We start from the raw sequence: 24,580 nt of genomic DNA, 5'->3' as shown, positions 1-24,580 counted from the left end.
CATCTATGTAAATGAGGACTGACATACTACTGTGTACCCGCTTAACTGAAACTTAAACTTTATACGTAATATTAGATTTGTTTTATCACAGTTAAAAAGGATTTCGTGATAACTTAAAATGTCCATCGTACATCTTATTTCTTATTTTCGGCCAATAATTTGTTTTTTAATTTATTTATACCGAAGGTGAAATAAATAAATAGAGCAAAAATTGAATAATTATTTTTTAATTATCAAATTGTTACAATAATAATGCGTTTTCAGTTTAATCTTATCTCTTAGTTTTTATCTATTGCTTACAAATTATTCTAAATTATAAACAAATGACTGCATACACAAGGAAAAGCTTAGTTTGTAATCGAAATAAAGGACAGTGAATGATACGGATAAACATTATTTTTGTTTTTCATTTACTTGCTAACTTAAAATGCAAGCTGTTCCCATCGATGCATATAATTTATCACAGGTTTTTGACGAATCTTACAATATTATAATCTTATAAAACATACAGTATGAACATTAATTTATATTATCTATGGACTACACTTTAATTTGTTTCTTATTTTACAAATTCGATAAATCGAATACGAATAATGTTTGGTGAAGTCATACAAAGTTAAAAATTGTTTTTTGATTGACTTTTGAAATTGACATCTTCGTTAATATCAATAGAATGAATATAAAAAAAGTCCCTAAAAATAAAATAAAAATAAAAACAATATTTTAAAGAGTAAACGTTAAAGTAATAATACCATTCTTAATTAATAATATAATTCTTATTTAAGTAACAAAGCCAAAACAGGTCGCCTAATTCAGACTTAGCATGAAAATAATTTTATTTAAAACTTTTTACACTGAAGCGAAGCTGCGTAATACGATGGCAGTCATGTTCTTTGTCCCACATTTAAGATAACTTTATGCCTTCCTGTTTGAGCCGTCTTACTACTTCGGGACAAATTTCTTCCTCCCGAAACTTATATCCACATGCTATAACTTCTTTAGCGACTTCATAATTTTTCTTCAACGATTCAAGCCAAATCGTGTACGGATAATCGGGCCAGACGCCTCCGTATCTTTCTGGCAAGTAATCAGGAAGAATATGTTTATGGAGAGAAGTGACGTCATAGCCGTGGAAATAGATCCTGGAACGCATCTCGGATGTTAACAGCGGCTTGAATATATTGTACATCGTGTCGAATATCCACGAGTGGTTGATAACATGTATGGCGTGAGTCGTTGCAGGAAAGCTTGACTGAAAAATAAAATCAAATATTAATTTTGTCGAAGACTTAGAAATGTAAAAAATAATGTACGGGGAAACAAAGGACGAAGCCCTAATCATAATTGTTTAAGGTGAGGCCTTTGCGCTTTATTGTATTGTAGAAAAATCTCCGCTACAAAGGAAAGGCTGACGTCCTCGAATTGTAAGACGAACGAATTTGCGTACGTTGACCATATCCATATGTACATGTCTAGCGCCCACGCAAACAATTTTAATATTAGAAATTCTGTTATATTCCATGTGATTTGTATATGAAACCTGCGTTACTTGCAAGCAAATTAAAAACCACTTTAGCATTTATCATGTTTTGCTCTTATTTAGAATGTATAAAAATATATATATATATATAACATACCACTAGAAGTTTGACGATTTTGCTCGCTACAGCGGGAGTGATTTGCCAGGCGTGTTGTGTGCTCAAATCCTCCAAGTCGAACAACGCCACCCCTCCTAGTATCTGAGTGCGTTGCTCTAGCATTCCAAGTTCAAGAGCAAATATTGTGGCTTTAAAAATATCTTCAACTGCAACCGTTTTTGGATCCCAACAACCTTAAGAAGAAAAATAAACTTTTGACAAACAAACGCGATTATATTGTTTTCAGTTTCATTGTACGTTGTACTTATTGAATCCAGGGGCTTACAAATACATAATTATAATATTGTGATACATTAATAATTGTGAGAATTATACAGAATTGTATACACAATATTTTGTCAGAGAATACATTTTAACATAACATCAGTCATTTAATACCGTTCTAATAAAAACACAGGAAGTAAACATTTTATAAAAAAATATATTGCGATATATATTTTTTTATAAAATGTTTAGGGTATGAAAACAATGCGTGACCATTTAAATACGAGTCAGCCATGAGCAAGCGTGACAGTCCAATTACAAACAATACGACCGTCAGCATTAATGCTATTGTGTTGCACCATTGACGGCGGACCAAATACCTTATATATTTTTGACCGATGGTGACCCCTTACAGTCATGTTGACAATTTATCATTTGAGCTAAATACCAATAAAAAATGGTTTTGTTTTCTTATGCAGCAGACATAGCTGGTGTTTCCCGGTTATTGTACATTATAGTTGTAATTACCAATTCTATAGAGAAGTAGTCTTCGTCCAGTTTGATCACGGTAGGGAGGCACGGCTATGACATTTGCATCTCCTATCCTTCTAAGATCTAAGGGGTAAACATTTTCAAATAACTCCGGGTTGTCCTCTTTGAACTGGTAATAATTCACCATCTGAAATATAAAAGAAAATTATTTAGTAATTAAAATTCTAAATGATGCAATTTATGGGACTTTTTCGATCATGAATAATTTTGTTTTAGTTTTATTCCTTGAATTATTTATGTGAAAATAATAGCTAACAGTTGCCGATGCAGAGTGATTTTTGCTGTAACAATAAAAATAGTCCGTTTGTTGTAGATCTTTTGTAATGCGCTATTTAAAATAAATAAATATTCTTAATTTTATTCTTATAGAAATACCTTTTAATACAAGTGAGTAATAAGTTGGGTATAATACAATTTAATTTTTCAATAATAACCTCTATGTTTTATAAATATGTTGTTATCTTCAAATGTGATCTCATCGTATTAATAAACACTTCTTAATTGAAAATAGATCTCCATCAATAAATATTCATTAAAAACATAATGGTAACGCGAGTGGAATGACATTCTGCCATGCATATGACTAATTAAATGTAATTATAAGTTTTAAACTGTAAATAAGTGAGTAACCATGGAAAAAATAACATACTGCCCCGATCTTCGACTTACTTCGGTTTTATCTTAGTTGTTTTGAATTACATTCACACTTATTTATTTTTTTAAGTTTTGTTAAGTATTTTATTAAGTTTACGTTTTAATCTCAAGGTAATGTAATGTAATTTTTAAATTGGTAAGTAATGGAGAGAAAAAACAACGAGCAAAATCACGGATGTAAAAATGGTTTACATATAAATAATTACTTTATAAAGTTTAAGATATAAGTGAATGTTTGCGGTTTTTTCTGCGTTTAATCCTTCATCCAAACATCCTTTCATCACAAACTGTATTCTCTCAAGGCTGCTTATTAACCAAAATATTGTTTACAAGAATATATATATCAATCTAAAATGTCTTTTTGTGGTATATGTCAATTTTTATTGCTTTAAATATAGCTTACCAGTCGATGCGCTCTTTGTGGGATGAAGTTGCGGGCTCGTAGAAATCTTAACAAGAATTCGTCGTCCATACGGTGCGGATTGCATTCGCCTCGCTCTGAAATTGTACAAATGCTAATGTTGTCTTAAATTTTCGCGATGATTACACATTTAAATAAACGTGGTCTGCCCGTGACCACGAACACTGCAAAGTGCTCGAAACGTCGGGATGTTTAAAAATAATTAATATACGCGATTCATCCGTTATAAATAGTTTTATTTAAATGTACAAATGCTTATAACAGAGCTGAGATAATGAACAAATACCATGCATTTTAATAACAGACCTGCATATAATATATTTTAGCTGGTATTATTATTCGCAGTTTTATAAATACCGTGTTAAATTAAATTGTACGTAATAAAATAAAAATAAAAATGTTCATTGAAAAAAGCAATATATGTACGTGTATAATGTACAGTTCTTAACAAAAAAATATAACATTTTTACAACAAAATGAAAATGTATGTTTACATCAATCATTAGACAGGACTACAAGAGATTATAGATCACCGAGGAATATGAATTAAATTAAATTGTTTTAATATCTTTAAGTATTTTTAAAGAAACAATGGTTTTAATATATTCCTTGCTTTAAAAGATTAAAATACACGATGACATTTATTTTGTAAGCATAATATTCAAGTAGAAGACAATATCCGTTTTTAAACAAATAACAGGAAGAAATCCGTCACATAAAAGGCTCACAGAAAAGTATATTAATATTAAAATGACTTTATCTTTTCATAAGAGCTTGAGGACTATAATATTTCCTGTGGAGATGCATTCGTAGTAGCTATATTATTTTATATTATAATTAACGATATAAAAAGAGTGCTTTCATAGAATTTTGTTTTAGTTTGTTTTTAACGCGACATAAAACATTTTAATACATCTTAAAGTACCATCACCATTGTATTATTGTGATGGTCTTATTTCTTAAACAGAGTAAATGATCACTTGCACAATTTACGCCAAATTGGAATTAGGACGCGTTCGCTTCAAACCCGGTTTGGATTGACTGTCCACAATGAAGCAACGTCAATTGTATGTAAAATTTCTACGATTACAATTTGGTGTGATAAAATCGAAAATGTCAAAATCGGCACATACGTAATTTGCACAGGCTGTTTCAAATATCAAAATATGTTTATTATTGTAAATGGACATTATAAAAAAAATAGATCCCACTGAGTTTCTTTCGCCGGTTCTTCTCAGATCTGAGGTATTATATTCCGAACCGCTGGTAGATTTTCGGCAATCAATAAGAAAGTGTAAACACTTACATTTTGAATAAAGGTTTTTGACTTTGATATTAAATTAATATGATAACTCGTTTAACATATTCTAATGTCAATTGTTATTAAATCAGGAGATTCCTGCATAATACATCATTAAAAGATTAAGAGATAAGCTTATTTTGACGTAGCGTTGTGGTTTTGAACTTTTGTACCTTGCAGTACTGTAATCAATATACCTACTAATTATTACTCACAACAATACCCTCACCATTGTTTTGTTACACCTTGATATAGCCGAATTGTTTCCCTTGACACGGATACAGAGACAATTGGTGATGGCGATTGGATGGCGTCAATACATCCTCTGCTAAGTCGTTTGCAATTTGCATTTCTAATGCATTCCGAATGTTTCGAATAACGCGAGTATAAAACTTAGCCTTATTCGTGTGACCGGTACACAGCATTCGATTCTAGATGGCCATGAACGAATTTATGGATATATACCATATCTATAAACCATTCCATATTAAAATCACATAACCTAATTCCCTTTTCAAACAATTTTATCATCTTTGATAAAATATTGTGAAACAATTATGCGATACATATCAAAAACAAAACAATACCTCGTGCGAAGATAAGAAATACGTTTCTATGATGATCAAATATTTTCTATTAAAATGAACTCTATGTACCTATCGTCTTTGAGTTGCCTAATAAAGCACCTCACTCACAATGGGCCATTATAATGTTTCCAACTAAATAAAAATTGCTTTATCGTTATCGTAAATGTATCTTTATGTATGCATGTGAAATATAACGTTAATATATTCCACTGAGTTATATTTAATAAACAAAAATTTTCAGTATATTCGGTTCACATTCGATTCTGAATCTTTATTAAAACTTATAAAAATATAATTATCTGACAATAAAATTGATATTTATAACATAGAATAACAAATAGATTACTCTATATTATGCGATAATCAAAGTCTAATATATATTTATTGAATATTAAAAGAAAATTTATTTAGTATTGACGTGATAAAAAACCTTCACAAGTTATTAGTGTCTTATAAACGATAATAAATCATATAAATTAACTGTAAAAAACTTTGCGTTTATAATTCATCTCGTGCTCGGCAGTGAAGGAACACCTGCATGTGTCTAATTTCTTCGAAATTCTGCCACATAACGTAGTGGAATATGTTCCAAACCCTCTACTTAATGGAAGAGGAGGCCCAGTAGTTGAAAATTTACAGGCTTACTTATTATTTTATTTACTTTAGTAATGTAAAAACAAATACATATCAATATAGGTATATACAATACACAGTGGTTAGCCAGCTACAAGTCAATATGGAAAAAATATCTAACTCTCCCAAATAATATTTCGGTACCGTAGATCGAGTTTTGAGATAAAATAGCAAACTCTTCAAAGTCTGCTATTAAACCTCGAAATTCTTAGCATATTTGATTTTTTTCGAGGAATAATATCTTGAGGAAAATAGTTACTAATATAAGAGTGATAGTGAAGTTTGACTATTTTAATGATTTTAATGACGAAACTGAGTCTAAAAATAAATGCTTATACATGTGTTATTAAGTTACACGGTCTAATTATTTAAAGTGATAAATTCATGTTAATGAAAGGATTTGTTCATTACGTTTGATTGTTTGTAATCTTTCTCAAGTCGTGACTGATTATTAACTCGTACCGCGTCTGGACGAATTGCCGAGTTAGGTGTTGGATGGTCATTGCACCGAACACTAAATTGTAATCAGTTTTTATTTTCATATTTTATAGGTGGTTTTTAAACTTTAATGCTGTTTCAAACATTGTTGTGGCATTGAAAAAACCAACCACATGTTTGCGTCATAGCAATGTTATTTTATTGGTCAAGTATCCTTAAAAAATGTTGACTTTGATATATTACATGTATTAATATCAACGTAGGTTTACGTATAAACTGGACGCGACACTTTTATTCTCTAGAAGAATCCTATATTATAATTCTTATAAAAATACGAACTTCTGTATTTTTAATACGACTTACATTGTTTTTGTACCTCCAATGAATTATCTAAATGATACTTTTATGTACAGACAGCTCCGATGCTATTATATTTTATGTTTTCATGACATTTTGCCGTGATAATAAATAGTCATTGACTAGTAATAACAAACTATAATCATTTATAATGGCAAGATAATATTGTTCTTGGTATTTTGATGTATAATTTACATATTAATTTGCATTAAAATATCTAGATTTAGAGCGAAACCATAGAACTTTTAATTTGATTGTAGCAATTGAGGTTTCCTACGACGCTGTAATGGTGTCATTTTTAAAGCTTACTTAACTTTAAATTAACTTCTATAAGTCTTCTTTTGTTACGAAACAAAAAAAAAACCTTTGTGACGTATCGGACTGTAGGAGTTAAACATATTCACTTACTATAGAAATCACTTATTACAAATTCCTAATCAAGTTTTTTTATTAGATTTTTAAGTATGTAATTAAACTGGTCCTACCAATATAACATATCATAGTTAACCTTTGTTCGACGAGGTCCTTTTGGAAAACATTATACAAATTGAAATAAAACTATAAACGTGAAGACCCGTGACCACGAACGCTGTAAAGTGCTCGAAACGTCGGGATGACAATAACAATCAATATACGCGATTTAAATTCGTTATAAATAGTTTTATTTCAATGAGTAATAATCGCGAAAATTTAAGACAACATTAACATTATACAAAAATAAAAATAATGTAAATATCCCACTTCTAGATTTTAAGGCTCCTATCCTATTTTTTGGGACACAAACTGGACCTTATCACGCTTTAATAAGTTAGTGGATGACACATGACAGATTTTATCAACAATTGACTAAAAATACATAACCGAACTCGAAATACAGAACGGAACCGTCTCCAAACATACACAAATATCAAGATTATTCATTATTATAAGATTTTGCTAGAATAAATGGAACGCTTTACCTTTATATATTATTTAGTTTAATGTGAACAGTATTACTACTTAGTACTATTGTGCCACATTGTAAATTTATATGTGAATATTTAGAAGATGATGAATATAGTTTTTCGCATCCCATTAATATGTTAACTTGAAGACTCGAACGTTAAATAATTGCCTATGGCAAATATATGTATTTATATTTCCTTAATATTATTACAGAAAAGAATTCAAGTATGTTGTTTGTTTAAATCTTAAATATTTGTTTTTAAATGATTTCATTGAACACTTATGTGATTTGATTACGTCAAATTGTACGTCAAAAATATATCTGCGCTATTTTGTTATTGAAACGAATACTTCACTCCAGGAAGGATTTATTGACTTTGGGAGTCGAAAACATTGATGTTTAAAAAGTAAAATGCAAATACGTTATTTTTAATAATCAGATATTATTAATATATTGTGAGTATGAGAAACATATTTGTACAATAACACAAAAAGGTTAGTCAGCTTTCTTTAGTGAAATCAAAAATGAATTATAATCCCAAACTAATATTTTATGAGAGACAAAAGTCACAATATGGTCCGCTACTAAATTAAATTGAGTTTTAAAAACATTAAACTTGCAAACTTATATAATACTAACCGTATATCATTTCTCTGAGCTCGTAAATGTTTTGAAGCCGCGTGTTAGGGTCTTCGCCACACTGCAGGCGAGCGTACTCCTGCAACTCCGGTGGGGGCTCCCCGAGGTCCAAATCCACATTGTAGTCCGGAGTTGGCATTGTGTTCTGGAAAATAAAATGCTTTATTTATGAGTGTTTTTATTAAATTGATATATAGTGCCTTTTTCCTTCAACCTTTAATGTTCGTACATAAATTGATAGCGACGATAAAAAATAGTTCTATTATTGTAGTTCAATCAATCAATCAATCAAAATAAACTTTATTCAAGTGGGCTTTTATAAGCACTTTTGAATCGTCATTTAATAATTAAGTAAAGCTACGACCGGTTCGGAAAGTAGATTCTACCGAGAAGAACCGACAAGACTCAGAAGTTGCTCTTTTTCAACATTTAAAAAATACAATCATATTAGTTAAATACAATTATATATGTATGTAATGTATCCTGCCTGGAAGTCAACGGGTATTAATTCCAAGCTTTTCGTTGAACAGATTATAAAAATAAAATTAAATAAAAAAATTGTATAAATGTATATTTTCAACCGACTTCCAAAAGGAGGAGGTTATCAATTCGTCTGTATTTTTTTTTTTTATTTTTTTTTTTTATGTTTGTTACCTCATAACTTTTCACTGGGTGGACCGATTTTGATAATTTTTTTTTTTGTTTGAAAGGTAGTGCTTCCCGTGGGGTCCCATTTTTTTATTTTTTTTTTCCGATGATGGTATCCATGTGAAAACGACATAAGTCTTAAATTTGCATTACGTATATGCGCGACAAATAGGTGAATAACTGAAAATCACGTTAACAAATTTTGATAATTCTTTTTTTATTATAAAATATATACTTCAAGGGTAATTTGGTGAAAGTTTGGTAAGGTTCTGAACACAGGATCCATGACAAAGTAACGGAACGGAAGGGAACGGAACAATTCTGAGGAGCACGTTAGCGATACTCGGTCGAATCTTTTATTTATAGGTTATTTGGATATTTGAGTCACCTTCCGTAATGTGGTTATGTTTATGTTATTATCATAGTCGAATATTATAATCAACTAGCTACCCACCCCGGCTTCGCACGGGTGCAATACTGATACTAAATATACTACAGAATTTGTTTATATACGACATCACATCGCAAACTTCTAAAATTATCAGTGTTTCTTTACTATATTGTTCATGTATTATATACACAAACCTTCCCCTTGAATCACACTATCTTTTAAAAAAAACCGCATCAAAATCCGTTGCGTAGATTTAAAGATATAGGGACAGAGAAAGCGACTTTGTTTTATACTATGTAGTGATGGAACTCCTATACGGCTCGCAGTTAGGGTGCGATATGGGGCAGAATTTCTTACTATCTTTAATCAAATTTTGTGTATGTGATGTGATGTCATATGAAGTACGAAATATAGTTGGTCTTTTTCAAAGTTTTTTTGCTGAGTTCGATTACAGCTCTTTCGAGGGATCCTTGTAGCTTACGCCGCGTGACGTATTAAATCCGCATTTTCGAAAGTCTATTTTTGCTTTATTCGCAAGTTTCCTTTAAAAATTGTCCTCGAAGTAGTTTCTGACTCATATAAACGGAACGCTTAATCTATCCATATTAAAAAAAATTAGTTAGTCAACATCAGCTTTACTTAAAATCAAAAAATAAATAAAATTTTAACAAAAAGAAAAACCGACTTCAAACAAAACACTATTTTAAAACAAATGAATATGCACGAAAAAGTAAGAAAATTAATTGCGTATTCAACATATTTTTTAGAGTTTTCCTAAGTTAAATGAAATGAAAAATATTAGACTACTTAAAAGTCGATTAACGATTATATCATGTAGTTATAATTATTGTTATATTTGGAGTCGGTGTCAGCCAATAAAACCCTACAGTATATCTATCAAAAAACAATACGAGAATACTTTAACAAATATGTTTTTTACAAATTACCTTTTACACAATAATATACTGGATCAATCAAGGGGCTCGTATCGCTTCTTTCTTTTGATTGTTGGGGCAAGGGCACCGTGGCTGACACCGGCTCCAAATATACCAATAACTATAACTACATGATATAATCGTTAATCGACTTTTAAGTAGTCTAATATTTTTCATTTCATTTAACTTAGGAAGACTCTAAAAAATATGTTGAATACGCAATTATTTTTCTTACTTTTTCGTGCATATTCATTTGTTTTAAAATAGTGTTTTGTTTGAAGTCGGTTTTTCTTTTTGTTAAAATTTTATTGAACAGAATATTTGTCAACAAAAAATACCACGGATTTTTAAATGAACCAAATAATGTAACTATATTCAGTAATAAAAATTTTATAACCACGTATAATAATTTCCACATTATCTGTATTAAACTATAAGGTTATATTGTTGTTGCAACCCACAAGGTTAACTAACATTATGGATCGTTAACTCAGGTTCATGTTAAAGGTTACGAGAGGTCAAATCAATTTTAATTCAAACAATAAAATAAAAACTGAACCAAACGTAAAATTTTAACGTGATTATTTCAATGTCACTGTGCTAAGAACTGGTCTGTAACGTACCTCGTTAGTAATTATTCAGAAGTTTTCCATAACTGAAAACTGCTGTCTTTCTGAATAATCGATCCAAAATTAACCTACAAACTATATGTTTACGTACCTCTTCATTTTCTGCCGTTACGATATTTTCCATATTAATACTAATTATACTCCAGATCTAGGTTATTATGCGTGTCTAATTTACACTAAGCAAGAGCAATTGTTTTATCGTTTTAATAATTATCGAAACCTTGATAAGTTATTATACTTTGTTATATGATTACATATCATAATATATCGTTTTTTTTTGAAGCCGTTATCATATTCGAATTGTATTAAAATTTAAATTTAAAATCATAGATATAGACTTTTTTGGTCAACTATAAATATAGAAGGAAAGTATTTAATTAATATAAATACGAACGCATGCGTTGTACGCATAATATATTGATAATATTTTTTTTTAAAACAGATATATTTATGTGAATTCGCTGAGGGCTATAGTTCAATAGTACGAAACGCCTTGAATGATCAAATCGATTGTACCCACGCAAAGTAGTGACGAGATGCTAATTAAATACGAGTCATTTAAATGTAAGTAGTCATCGAACCACTATGTAAATTTATTATGAAACAATTTAAACCTTAAAAATATATATATGTCGCGGACAGCGGATCAAAAGACATCATATACATGAGATGGTATAGCGCGTTTTTTTCTCGCTGCCAAGACATCTTACGCTTTTCACCCTTATGACGTGGGGCTATATATTACTCAATAGGGTTATATGGGGGCCAAGACGCCTATTGCGTCCTAGTAAACCGGAATATCCACTAAAACACCAGCGGTACCCTTTACGTCGCTTCCGCAGTCGTGACCGTGGCGAGGATTATATGGCACTTATATGTAACAATATAAATTTTTATTTACTAACATGTATTTTAGGTACTAGGTACTAAAAATATTGTTTCTACAAAGTCAATATTCTTGCATAATTTGTTTACCAATTTCCATTACTGTTGACTAAAACCTGAAGCGGAAACGACGGAACAAAAGTGTAATGTAAATGAAGAAGCACAATACTTGTATAATACATAGTAACTTCCTATTACCTAATAACTGTATGTTCAAGCCATTTAAGATAAGCCTGAATTATTTTAACAGTGAGTTTAGAAACCAACAGTTGATTTACCGCGTCTTATTTGATGTTTATCGCGCTGGAAAATTCTTATATATCACATGGTTTTCGCGTCTCGGCTTCGTACAGTTAAACTTTAAATTTGACAAATATTACAAATTATAATGTACTCAAATAAAAATATACATCACCGCGAGAATTATTTGCTTGATTCTCATTAACTTTATTAACCTCATAAAAAACTGTGTAATCAATTTTAATATTAAAAGTAGTTTTACCTTATCTTATTAAAATGATAGTGATTAAAATAACAATACATTTTAAAATTAATAAATTTAAATTAAAAATTAATGTAATGACTAAATTGTTCAGTTTAAAATTTTGTAAAAGAATACGAATATTTTAAAATATTTATTAGGCGTAATTTAAAAACTCATGTATATTATATATAAAATATATTTTCGTTCAAAGCTAAAACACTTCGGCGTTTGAGTATTAGTGTACTATTTATAGAACGATACTTCATATTGCCTCCTGTGGTGACAGGAGTTCATTTTCGCCCAGAGGATTAGAATTGCGATTCAACGAGGAAATGATGGATTTTGCCACTATTCCACGAGGTCAAGTTCTGTCTAATAGCTATTTTTATGTGTTGTATTTTTATATATGTAAAGCAATATATATAAACTATGATTCTGTATAACAACTGGATACACACACTCGTGTATGTTTTGCTTCATACTACAAAGTCTTGTTTGGAAGGTATAATTAATGCAATTAATCGATAGGGCGGATGCGGTAGGTTATAGACTACAGAGAAAGTGCTAAGAGCTAATACAGCAGTCACCACCGGTTTGTAGCAACAAGCCGATAGCGTGGACCAGTCACGTTGTGTATTAGACGACCCCGGCTTTCTTATTAAACCTTATATTCATTCTGGAAAGATCTCAAAGAAGACAGAAACGGAAAAATATAAAAACTATAATAATCATTAAGATTATATCATCATAATTATTCATCGCTTAATTTAGAGTACTCATTTAATTTATATAAATAAATTGTAACTACATTTTATATCATAAGTTAAATTGTAGGAAAACAATTGGACTGACATATTTAATATACATAAAAGTCCCTTAATTGTATAAAAAAATAAAAAATAAAGTCATTTCCAATCCGATAGACTGAATTAAGAATTTCAGTGATTTAACGCACACTTAGGTAGAGATAATATAAGTTAATAATATGTTTTACTTCAATTAATATATTGAAACACTTAAAATAATTAGAAATTAATAATCAAAACTTTTAATTAGTTTCGACATGTATGTATTTTAACCTCTATAATTCGTTCAGGACCAGTGTTTCCCAGTGTACTCGATACAAAACGGACTCTTCCACCTTGAACCTTCTGACCTCGTTAATACGACACTGAGTTTATTTAAAAAATTACCACAAAGAAATGAATGAGAATGATTTTAGTGTGTTAAACGTGTTAAATATGCTTCGTTACAATTAAAATTAACCTTTTTTTTCTCATTGACATTTGTGATGACCTGGTAGCTTTTATTACGAGTTGAACTCTGACCGATTTTAAAATATTGTAATCTTTTCATTTTTCTTTTCAAGCAACATGCTTTCCTTCAACTAAGTGTAATTATTCTCGTGTTATTGAACTATCGAAAATATTATATATGCAACCTACTCCACGGTTTTTAAACACGATTATTAAATAAGAGAAAAGAGTGCAACTTTTTTAATGCGTTCGAACGAAGCTCGGCGTTAAGACATTCTGCCTTGAAGGACACGTTTGAATATAAAACGGCAATTTAAAATTACTCTAACAAATGAGATCAAGGAAATTAAGTAATAATTTTAGTAAAGTGAAAAATCTATACCTACTACTTATATATAAAAAATTAATTACGTCCCCATTCACGATATTGTGAAAATTCTAGTTCCGTTTTATAAAGCTTTTAAAAGTATTATTTAATAGTAAAATGGAACGGCATGTTCCATTATCTATTTTCTATTAACATCCTTTATAGTGTCACCATTTTGTTCCTCCTACATTCTAGTGGCATACATTATATAGATAGTATACAGTACGTTCCGGGAATAGAGCGCGTTCATTTTTCGCGTTTGAACAATGTGCGGGGATGAAAAAGAAGCCTTTGTTCAACGTCTGTAATAAAGGAACAAACGAAACCAGAAAATGGGGCCACAAACGATTTCCCACATTGCGTATCGTACATATTATACAAGATATAGATTTAATCAATGTACTGATTTCAAAGAAGATTAAAGTTTTATTGCATTATTGCTATTAATAATAATAATGTCCCTCTTACCTATTTTGGGTAAAGTATAATGCAGCGCATTTCATAGTAGTTTACAGCTTTATAGGTGTATGTTTTTAATTTAACAATCAATAAGAAATGTTTATGCTTCTCTGTTCATTAAACGAATTCAATTTGATTTGAGTATACGTTATGTTTATTATTTTTATGTGTTTGGCTAAAAATAAATGCAGCCTCAATTTCCCCGATTTCATAATCCTATTGTACCATAGTCCAACGGAATCACAAAAATATACTCCAGTTGCGACTCCATAAAGGCTATAACGTCCTAAGCAACCTCTCAGTATGAACCATTAGAACGTGCGTATCCTGAGTCCCAGAGATTCTTAAGTCGCAGTAATAGCATTCCCTGAAGTCGCTGTCGAGGCCAAAAGGATCAACCGCAACAAATTTTTAAAAGAAATACGCACTTCTATTTATTTAGTCCCAGTGGAGCACAAACGTACACGTTCTCCCTTTTATATTATGTCTTTCTGTTGGGCCTGTGCGAAATTACTCTAGTTTTAAAAATTTGAAAATATCATTAAGTGTTATATTTTTTTCTGTTGTATTATGCATTCACAAAAGACCAATGCAGAATGCTTGTGTATATTTTTAATTCAAATTTAAAATTTTATCGTTTGTTATATTTTCGTCATAATGTACTGGATTTTTTGCCCGTTCGAAATGACGAGTGATTTGATTTTTGGTTTTTATATTTATAATATTTTTCAAGGAATTCAAAAGAAGGAACAAGAAAATTTATTTCCTTGTTCCTTCTTTGGAATAAAAATAAGTCCATTATTTTATTACTATATTAAATATTGTTTAAATGTTTCCTGTTGTTACCTAATTAATTTATATATATGTGCAAATGTCATTTTTCACTTACTTCATAGTAAAAAAGTTTTCGTTGATTATTATTAGTCTGTTAGTTATTTAGTTGATCTAGAATGTTTTGAGATCCGGATTGAATTGATATAAACTTAGTTCTAAATAGTGAGTGATTCATAGAAGCCTAGAAGGTCTCAGACTAGTAAAGTCAAATATGTTAGTTGAAGGTATCTTCGGATGAATATAAACTCGTCTAGCAGTAAAAGTAGTCACGATCATAAGTGTTCGAACGTGAACTCTATCAATGTGTATTCGTTTGGATTTCACCTTGAGAATGACCAAAGTTGGTTAGTCGTACTACATCAACAAAATGACGCAACCTCCGTATTTGTAGATGTGTTTAAAGGGACATTAATATAAAACGATTTGATACTTTATACATACTAAGTAAACAATACTAATAATTCTAACATACTTCTATACAAATGCATATTACAAAAAAGAAAAAAATATCTGTTTGCATCCATAAAATCTGAAACTACTGACCCAAGATTTTAATAATTCTTTCGACATCAAATCTGTTTTCACCAGAATTAACATATATCTAAGTAATATGTATATATAATAAGATTTCAGTAATGTTCGTTCTCTTATAGTCACTAACTGAATTAAATGCTCATTGGAAAATGTAGTTTATAATAAAATTTATCTAAATTTTTGATGTCTTAGCTTTTTGGAACTACCTATATAAAAATTAATTTTACAATTACAAATTTAAGTATAATATTGTAGAAGATAAAATGCATTGATTCTATTATTAATAGTTCGTGTCAACTCCTTCATTTTTGTTTAATTATACTATAGCCTACATACGATAAGTCATGGTTCGTAGTACGATTATAGGACTTTGTAGACAATTATCAAGAACGATCACATTAGTCGATCAAGGTTTTATTGATCGTAATATTATTGTCACTTGTCATCTAACACGTTCTTTATACAAATATGGAAGAGGCGTATAACAAAAACAGTTGTTTGCTCAAGACAAGGCTATATGACATAAGATCACTAAACTTTTTAACTATTTGTTTTGACGGAAGCCGAAAAAATAACACTTGTTTTATTAATGAAATGTAAAATTAAAATTTTTGAAATTCAAGGAATCGTCTTAAGTTTAACTTAATTCGCATTAAATAAAACACGTTTGTTCTCAGTAAATGGAACTTTATAAAATTAAAAGAATAAATCTTTTCCGCTATGATAACTGTTTATTTAATAAAGAAAATCGCTTCGCTTTAAAACTATGCAACGGATTATAATGCAGTTTTCATCTTTTAAAAGTCTTAGTGAGATCTTAGTGCTTGAAAATTTTATATGTATAATACATGCATAATCATAATAGTAGATAAAAGCCGAGAATTTCAACATTCCTACCAGGAAAACAATAATTTTTCTTCTGCAACCTAATGCTTGGATATAATATAATATAGCTTGGAAGTTATATGTGCTACAATGTGAAATTTATTTTGTATTCAGAAAAGCTTCTACAATGTTTATACTCCTTTTATAAAGATAAACAGAAGCAAAATGCCATTCATTGATTATTCACGAAATCTTAGTAACTATAACACGTACAAACTGAAAAGTTGGCAGGTATATTCCTTATACTCTCCAGCCTTTAGAGGGTTAACGGGGGTAGGAAGTTTCTATAAAAGTCCTATGTTTTTGCAGACTATATTTTATACATGGCAAAAGTACTTTAAAAGTGTATTTAAGTATCAGAATTATTGAAAACAGCTACTTACTATTATAAGGGGAGTATTTGAGCATGGACCCGAGTCGTATAAAATAATATTATGAATGAAGGTGTGTTTGTTTGTAATAGCTAACATCTATTGTAATAGAACCCATTATCCACCGATAACATTTTATTTTGATTTCAGTAACAGTTACAACTGAAAAAACTGGGGACAAATCCGCGGGCACAGCTATTGAAATATAAAATGCCTCACAATTACTTATTGATACTGGTATTAAGGGAAACCAGCTTAAAATATTTATTACGAAATGGCGGAAGACAAAAGTTCAGTATGAGTAATTTTCCACAATATCTTAATCATCTGAATTATATTAATTTACTTTTTCTATTTAACGTGAATGCCCAGGGTCAAGTACCTTTTACGTCAAAGCGTGTCTTAATAAATTCTTATTAATTATTTCTTAAGTCAATACTTTTACTTTTATCTCATCATTAAACACCAAGTTATATTTTTGTAGCGTAAACTGAAACTCATAAACGTATTTCAAATAAATCGTGGGAATGGTGACACAAAGGAACTTGTTCTTATTAAACAAAAGCCTTGAGAAATCTCATCCGTTGTATATCAAAAAATTAAGACAGTACATTTTTTTTTTTTTGAGGTCGCGAAATTTAAGTTATGCTTTAAAAATTAAATAGACTTTAAAGATTACATTACTCACGATAAAATTGTGTATAAAAAAAAATCTATTGTATAAAGTGAAACGGTCATTTCGCACGATCATTTTATTTCCGCAAAAAAAAACAATTCAAGACTAAAAATGTTTTTTTTTAATTTCATTAAATGATTGAAAAAATGAAAGATCATAATCATTAGGATGCTAGGCAAATATATCATCATATGTATAGCGTCTAAGTATAACATATATTTTAATTATAAATAATAAAATACAACAATTTACTTAATTATTAATAATTAGTGCTGGTTATTTTAACCTTAATATTGAAAGACACGACCGCAAATGCTACCCTTTGAAAATTGTGGATTTGTATTTTATGATTATAAATTCCATTACAAAAAATACAAGAAAAAATTAAATTATTTTTATTACTTTGAAATTAATATTAACATAATATATGCGATGTTAAATGATTACTTTAAAAGGTAATTAATAGAGGTCCTTGTTGTGATAAAAACTGTGATACTACTGCGCACATGTTAAACCGGTTTCATAGTTCCAAGGAAAACCTAATCCCTTCTTGTCTCACGAAATTCGGGAAATTAAATGTATAAACTTACCATAAAATTATAATTTAAATATTATATATATTAGAATTTCTCTACTAAATGATATTTAAGGTCTTAAAAGCAATATTTTATGAAGGTTTATATTTGCCTAGTTGTCACGCGCGGCTTCGCTCGCCTTTTATGGGTTGATTATTGATTATACTTTTATGTCCTTCCCTGGAGTTCCTTCTTCCTTCAAAGTTGCTTTATAGCAAATTTCGTCATATTCGTCAGACAGACTGACAGAGTTATTTTCATATTTATAATATTAGATTATTATAGAAGTATAGATTGTTGAATCAGGAATTGTTATAAACCTATGTTACCTGCATACGCTTGTGTGTGAAAAAGAAAATGTACCTATTGCCAGCTTGAAAATAAAATATTTTATTTTACTTTAACATTAACATAGAATATTCCTGACAAGAAAACTCTTTGCTTCGTAATACTTTGTAAGCAGTAAATGAACACACAACATTTATTTATCGTTTCCTCGCTTTGTTCAAAACATGACACTTGTATATTGAATGACGTGTGTTATTGACGCGATAAAAAACAAAATAAATACAAATCTTTAAAAAGTATACAAAATTGAATGAACCTTGGCCAATTAAATTGAAAAAAAAAACTGAATACCGAGAATATGATGATTATAAAAAAATGCATCAAAATAAACTGTGCGATGGGTGTAAAGGGTCTGAATGATAAACATTTACACAAATCTTTATTGCTCAATGTTTGCACAGCGATAATAGATCTTCGTTTAACACAATCAAAGGTCGCTCTTATAAATAACAACCCATACAACAACAACGGGATCCATTCAATGTAAAATAATTAAAACCAACGAAAAACGAATTATCAAACGTATATTGACGTTTTATATACTTTCAGTACAACGAAGTAAGCCTAATTTCTTTATGTTATATGTAGATAGGCTGGCAAATTAACCACATGATTGGCACCGTATGAAATTTAAAACATTTTTAGGTAACCAATGCACCAGTAACCTTGGGAACTGAGATGTTTGTGCATGTAGTTACGCTGGCTTATTCACCCTTCAAACCGGAACAAAAATTGTTTCTGTTTTTGTTTCAATTGAAATTTTAACAAAAAACAATAATATTCAATTTATTGTTTTAACAATTATCTAGCTGTCATCGAAACCAATACAATTACGATATATGTATATGATTATATAAAATAAGTGAAATCATGTAATTAAAATTAATATTTCATTGCACCGTTTAAATAGTGTTAATATATTTTTGTATAAATCATAAGTTTGTTTAAACTAACCTACACAATGAGAAAAAATTGAAAGAGTGAGTGGTACCTACAAATTTCAAAATATACCTTATTCATGTAGGCTCAAAACAACAACAATAAACAAATGCTTCAAATTCAACTGTTTGAGTCATCATTTTACAAGGTTAGTTTTAATATTAGGCCAGCACTCCTATATGAGAATCAACATTTCCTTAACGTACACATTAACACTTTCATGTTTATTATAAGGTAAATAAATAAATTCAAAAACAGGAATCGTTTTATGCTTTTAAATATTTTTTTCATCATGTGTCGTGAAGGTTAGCTGAAGCGAAATTATTTATTATACAATAATTGTACTTACATGATTTAAACGGTGGAAAGATATATTAATATTAGTTACATGATTTTATATGTATATTTATCTAATAATAATGGTAGAAGCAAAGTTCAATCACTATCAAGTTGCATTTGTTTCAGTCACAGCAAAATAGTTATTTTAATAGTTAATTTTTTATTTATATTTTAATTTATTATCCAATATATTACGAAACAGTACTGCAATCTGTACGTGTATAAATAATTAAGTGTGGAGTGTGTATCGGTTTCAAAAAATTATAAGAAATATATTATAATTGATCGCTTCTAGATATAACTAGAAAGGAGAATATAGTTTCCTAAATATATATATGAGAAGATGCCATGCTTGATTATAATTAAATTAGGCGCAGTAACAGCTCATGTACTTATCTTCTCGTGACAATAAAGAGTTGCCAAGGTATAGAAAGACATTGTGTCACCAAATACAACGCCCACACAAAAGAAGGGAAGACAAAAAAGTCACGACCGAACAGTCTACAACTATTTATAATCGACAAAGATTTTTTTGACATCATTACCATTTTGTTCAAGTGTCCCAAAATGATTGATGTTACATAAATCTAACTCTAATTGTCATCGTGATATAAGTAACGGGTACGAGCGCAGTCAAAAGTCAAATTCGCCAGTTTAATAAGCACTAGAAATGTTTAAGGTTAGATTTGATTGTTGCGATATTAAATGTACCTTGATTTATAGTATTTAATGATATGTATTTTAAATAGTAAAGTAAAGTAACAGCCTGTAAATTTCCCACTGCTAAGATAAGACCTCCTCTTCCATTAAGGATAAGGTTCGAAACGTATTCCACCACGTAGTTCCAATGCGGGTTGGTTGAATGCACATGTAGCAGAATTTCAATTAAATTAAACACATGCAGGTTTCCAATGCGGGTTAGTGGAATGCACATGTGGCTGAATTTTGATTAAATTAGACACATGCAGATTGCCTCACGAGGTTTTCCTTCACCGCCGAGCACAAGATGAATTACAAACACAATTAAGCACATATATAGTGGTGCTTGCCTGGGTTTGAACCCGCAATCATCGGTTAAGATGCACGCGTTCTAACCACTGGGCCATTATTTTAAATATAATCCAATAAATGTACAGTGTTAACATAACAATATTACTGACTTGTTTAATTTTTTAAATTCTTTTTGTTTAATATTTACAACGATTTTGAAATATTTATTAATGCGATACACATTCTACTAAATCAAGATAGGAAAATGATAGTAAAGCTTAGGTTAATTAAACAATATTTAACTGAGATATTTATAATTATACTGACATAATTATAATAAATGCAACTGATATCTGAAAACATTTATGTAATCATTTAATTATTGCACAATACCAAACTTATATCAGAAAGGTGGACTTTATGAAAAATTTTGGATTAATTACCAAACCATCTTTACTACAGTACTACAAGAGAAAATGTGTACAAAATAACAAAACTAACCAAAATAACTAATAAATTCAATAAATTGTAAAAATAATTGTACCAATACATGTATCATATAGGTACGCATAAATCTGTATCGGACAGAAAAATCAATGATACTTAAACATTATACCTGACATATGGATAAGACTTCCGTTTTGAGACGTGAAAAGCACTTGCAAAATTTTCGTTTCAACCATCTTCAACTAAGACAATAAACATTCCGCTCGCCATTTCGCCCAGGTTTCTTTTCACCAAGACAAATAAACATGATCTATACGTTTTCTGGGATAAGTCATGTGTATTTTCAAAAAAACACTAAATGCATTTTTCGTAATATTTTCGTGGATTAAAGCCGTGACGTTAATCCCTATAAACACTAACTACTAAGCATGTAATATTCGATGATCTCAAAACGTACGTATAATCTAACAACTCACCGCTCGCTTAGCATGCCATAGATTCAATTTTAATATTAATTTTTCCTGTGTATAAATAAATAAAATAATAATGAAGTCAAGAAGAACTTTAAGCCGATTGAACTTCAAAATTTATACAACCAAATTAGTATAATATTAATAATATTTCCCATCGAGTCTTGGAGAGTCTTGACGAATGTCTGCGCCTACACGAGGCGGTATAAATGTAAACGCACGTGCATAACCGGCGCCAAGGTCACACGCCGCTCGCAGTTGACCGGTGAACGCACACACTTGCACGTGCTAATGTGTGTTTGTGTATGTTGACTAATAAACACGATATTAAAAGCTGCCCGCGGATTTACTTATACTTAGGATAACCAATTGTCCTGTTTGTATAGGACATCATTTGAAAATTGAAGGCAATTGGCAGAATATGGCCCGTCGTATGATCAAAATGTTGGAGATTTTTTTGTTTTACATCAAAACCGCAGTACTCTATTCCGCATCCGCTATGACTACAACATATTACATTGTACTTTTTTTTAAAGAAACATGAGTTGCTTTTTATTCACTTCGTACTGGTTTGCAGCATTTGAAAATAGAAACCCTTATTAAAACAGTCGTTAGGGCCGTCGGCGAAAATAAAACGAAGCTGAGCCTACCTTCAATACTCTGCATAAAACATTCTTTTGTTTTTAATGGCCGCTAAAAGAATTTACTTCTTACTTCAGTTTAACAAGATACAAACAGCGATCAAATTCGTTTAAAATACTTTATAGTTATTTGATCTGATTTAAAGTTTATAATTTATTATACTTAATGAACGCTCGCTTTAAATGAAATATGGAAAACATCCTTTAAATTTGTCTATATTATGCCCTTATGAATCAATTTCAAATGGAACATTACACGGTTTCATTAATGATATTCATATGACTAATATTTTATAATAAATAACTCGATTCTATATAATAAATGAACAATGCTTAGATAATGCTGGCCGGTTACAAAACATCAGCAAAGATAAATAAAAAAGCATTTAATTTACAAATATATTTTATAAAAATAACAAAATAAATATCTCGTTAACAAGGGTCAATGATTCTTGAATAACGAAAAGGAAGCTTTTATACGTATTCTAACTGTCAATGAAATACCACTGAAAATATTGCCAATGAAAATAAAGTATCCTTTGAAATAAACGTTTTACATACGTATATAAAATACATTAAGCTCCAGGAAATCATTTACCTCATTGTTAAACTTTATTGATTCTCAAAGTTCAAAAGCTTTGACTCATTAAATTAAATAATTATTTTATTTAATAAGTAACCCAAAAAATCGCACAATATATTTGTATAAATGCAACACAGAATGAAATTGCAAAGTGCAAAATGTTTAACAAAAAAAAAACTACTCACGAATTTAACACAAGCGTCGATCACGTTTCACGTCTTCACTCTTCGAAGCACTCCGGCGCAGTGCGTCGCAAACGTACCTACATTCCCATATTATTTCCACCGGACACACGCAACAAACACAAAATGCTCACAATGCAGAACCTACATCAACAATTATGTATGTACGCCCGTATGAAACACGTATATCGACAATGCGTTTACATATTGCTATCAGTACGCATTGTTTTATATGATAAATATGTATTCAATTCCAGGATCTATTTTAGTTATGACTGTAACAATCATGTTTATGCATATATATATCACTATCACTATAACTCAGGTTCCGGCATTTGGTGCTACAGAAACCCTCATTATAGTTCCGATACGTATTTCTAGAACAAAAATCTCAAATTAAGTAGCATCAGAACAAAACACTACGCAACATGAACTAAGTACTCGAAATGTAAGTAAAAGTTATTTTGCATCCTAAGTAGAAACTTCTTTTTATGCTTTTTATTTTTAGGAATCATCAGAAAAATATTTTAAAGTCCTATACGACCTCAAATGTTATTAGCCTTATAATATATTCCGTACAAGTACTTGACCGATTTTTAATTACGGAAGATTTAAGATATCTGATACAAACGCTTTGTTCAATTTTGTTCGAGTGTTTTGTTTTATTCGAAAACTGACAGCTTGATTGTTACTAAATATGTATTTTTTTCTTCTTAAATATTTTAAAAATTTTTCAAACCAAATCTACCTTTTAAAGACATCTCACAGCAACTAAAAGTTATTATTAAAGCTCAAATCTAAATCTTTTTTTTTTTTTTATTTTTTTTTTTTATGGAATAGGTGGCAAACGAGCAGGAGGCTCACCTGATGGAAAGTGACTACCACCGCCCATGGACATCTGCAACACCAGGGGGCTTGCAGGTGCGTTGCCGGCCTTTGAGAAAGGAGTAGGCTCTTTTCTTGAAGGTTCCCATGTCGTATCGGTTCGGAAAAACCGCCGGCGACAGCTGGTTCCACAGAGTGGTTGTGCGAGGCAGAAAATGTCTAAGAAATCGTGCTGTTGTGGATTTTCGGACATCAAGATGGTGCGGGTGAAACTTAGAATTTTGACGAGATGTCCGAAGGTGAAATTCAGCAGCCGGGATTAATCCGAACAATTCCTCGGAACATTCCCCGTGAAAAATTCGGTAGAAGATGCAGAGTGATCCGACATCTCTACGCAAAGCCAAAGGATCAAGGAGATCGGAAAGGGCTTGATCGTCGATAACTCGAGCCGCTCTACGTTGGATGCGGTCAAATGGAAGGAGCTGGTACTGGGGAGCA

The 24,580-nt window shown here is 30.2% G+C and overlaps 1 protein-coding gene across 2 annotated transcripts; it reads right to left on the bottom strand.

Annotated features, from left to right (window-relative positions):
- Positions 1–211: 211 nt before the first annotated feature.
- On the bottom strand, positions 212–23,438 carry LOC124531354 (alpha-tocopherol transfer protein-like). Of its 2 annotated transcripts, none has more exons than XM_047105891.1 (6): positions 23,261–23,438; positions 8,390–8,534; positions 3,472–3,566; positions 2,391–2,541; positions 1,638–1,831; positions 212–1,252 (listed from the first exon to the last, which is right to left on the bottom strand). In XM_047105891.1, exons 2-6 carry the CDS (start codon positions 8,526–8,528, stop codon positions 905–907), a joined length of 927 nt encoding a protein of 308 aa, XP_046961847.1. In that variant the 5' UTR covers positions 8,529–8,534; positions 23,261–23,438; the 3' UTR covers positions 212–904. The 2 variants fall into 2 exon arrangements, with proteins under 2 accessions (XP_046961847.1, XP_046961845.1); XM_047105889.1 differs by lacking the exon at positions 23,261–23,438 and adding an exon at positions 11,084–11,180.
- Between the last annotated feature and the right edge of the window lie 1,142 nt (positions 23,439–24,580).

The sequence above is a fragment of the Vanessa cardui genome, chromosome 7, assembly GCF_905220365.1.
Source record: "Vanessa cardui chromosome 7, ilVanCard2.1, whole genome shotgun sequence".
Taxonomy (NCBI): domain Eukaryota; kingdom Metazoa; phylum Arthropoda; class Insecta; order Lepidoptera; family Nymphalidae; genus Vanessa; species Vanessa cardui.
Note: the sequence above shows the minus strand (reverse complement) of the source record. Positions and strands in the feature narration are given on the sequence as shown.

Excerpts from the sequence above, each read along its gene's own strand:
- LOC124531354 (XM_047105889.1), bottom strand. The coding sequence starts at position 11,116 with ATGGAAAATATCGTAACGGCAGAAAATGAAGAG. Across the intron at positions 3,567-8,389 it reads GCTCAGAGAAATGATATACG|AGCGAGGCGAATGCAATCCG; the intron begins GTTAGTATTATA and ends GTACAATTTCAG. Across the intron at positions 2,542-3,471 it reads CACAAAGAGCGCATCGACTG|ATGGTGAATTATTACCAGTT; the intron begins GTAAGCTATATT and ends TTTATATTTCAG.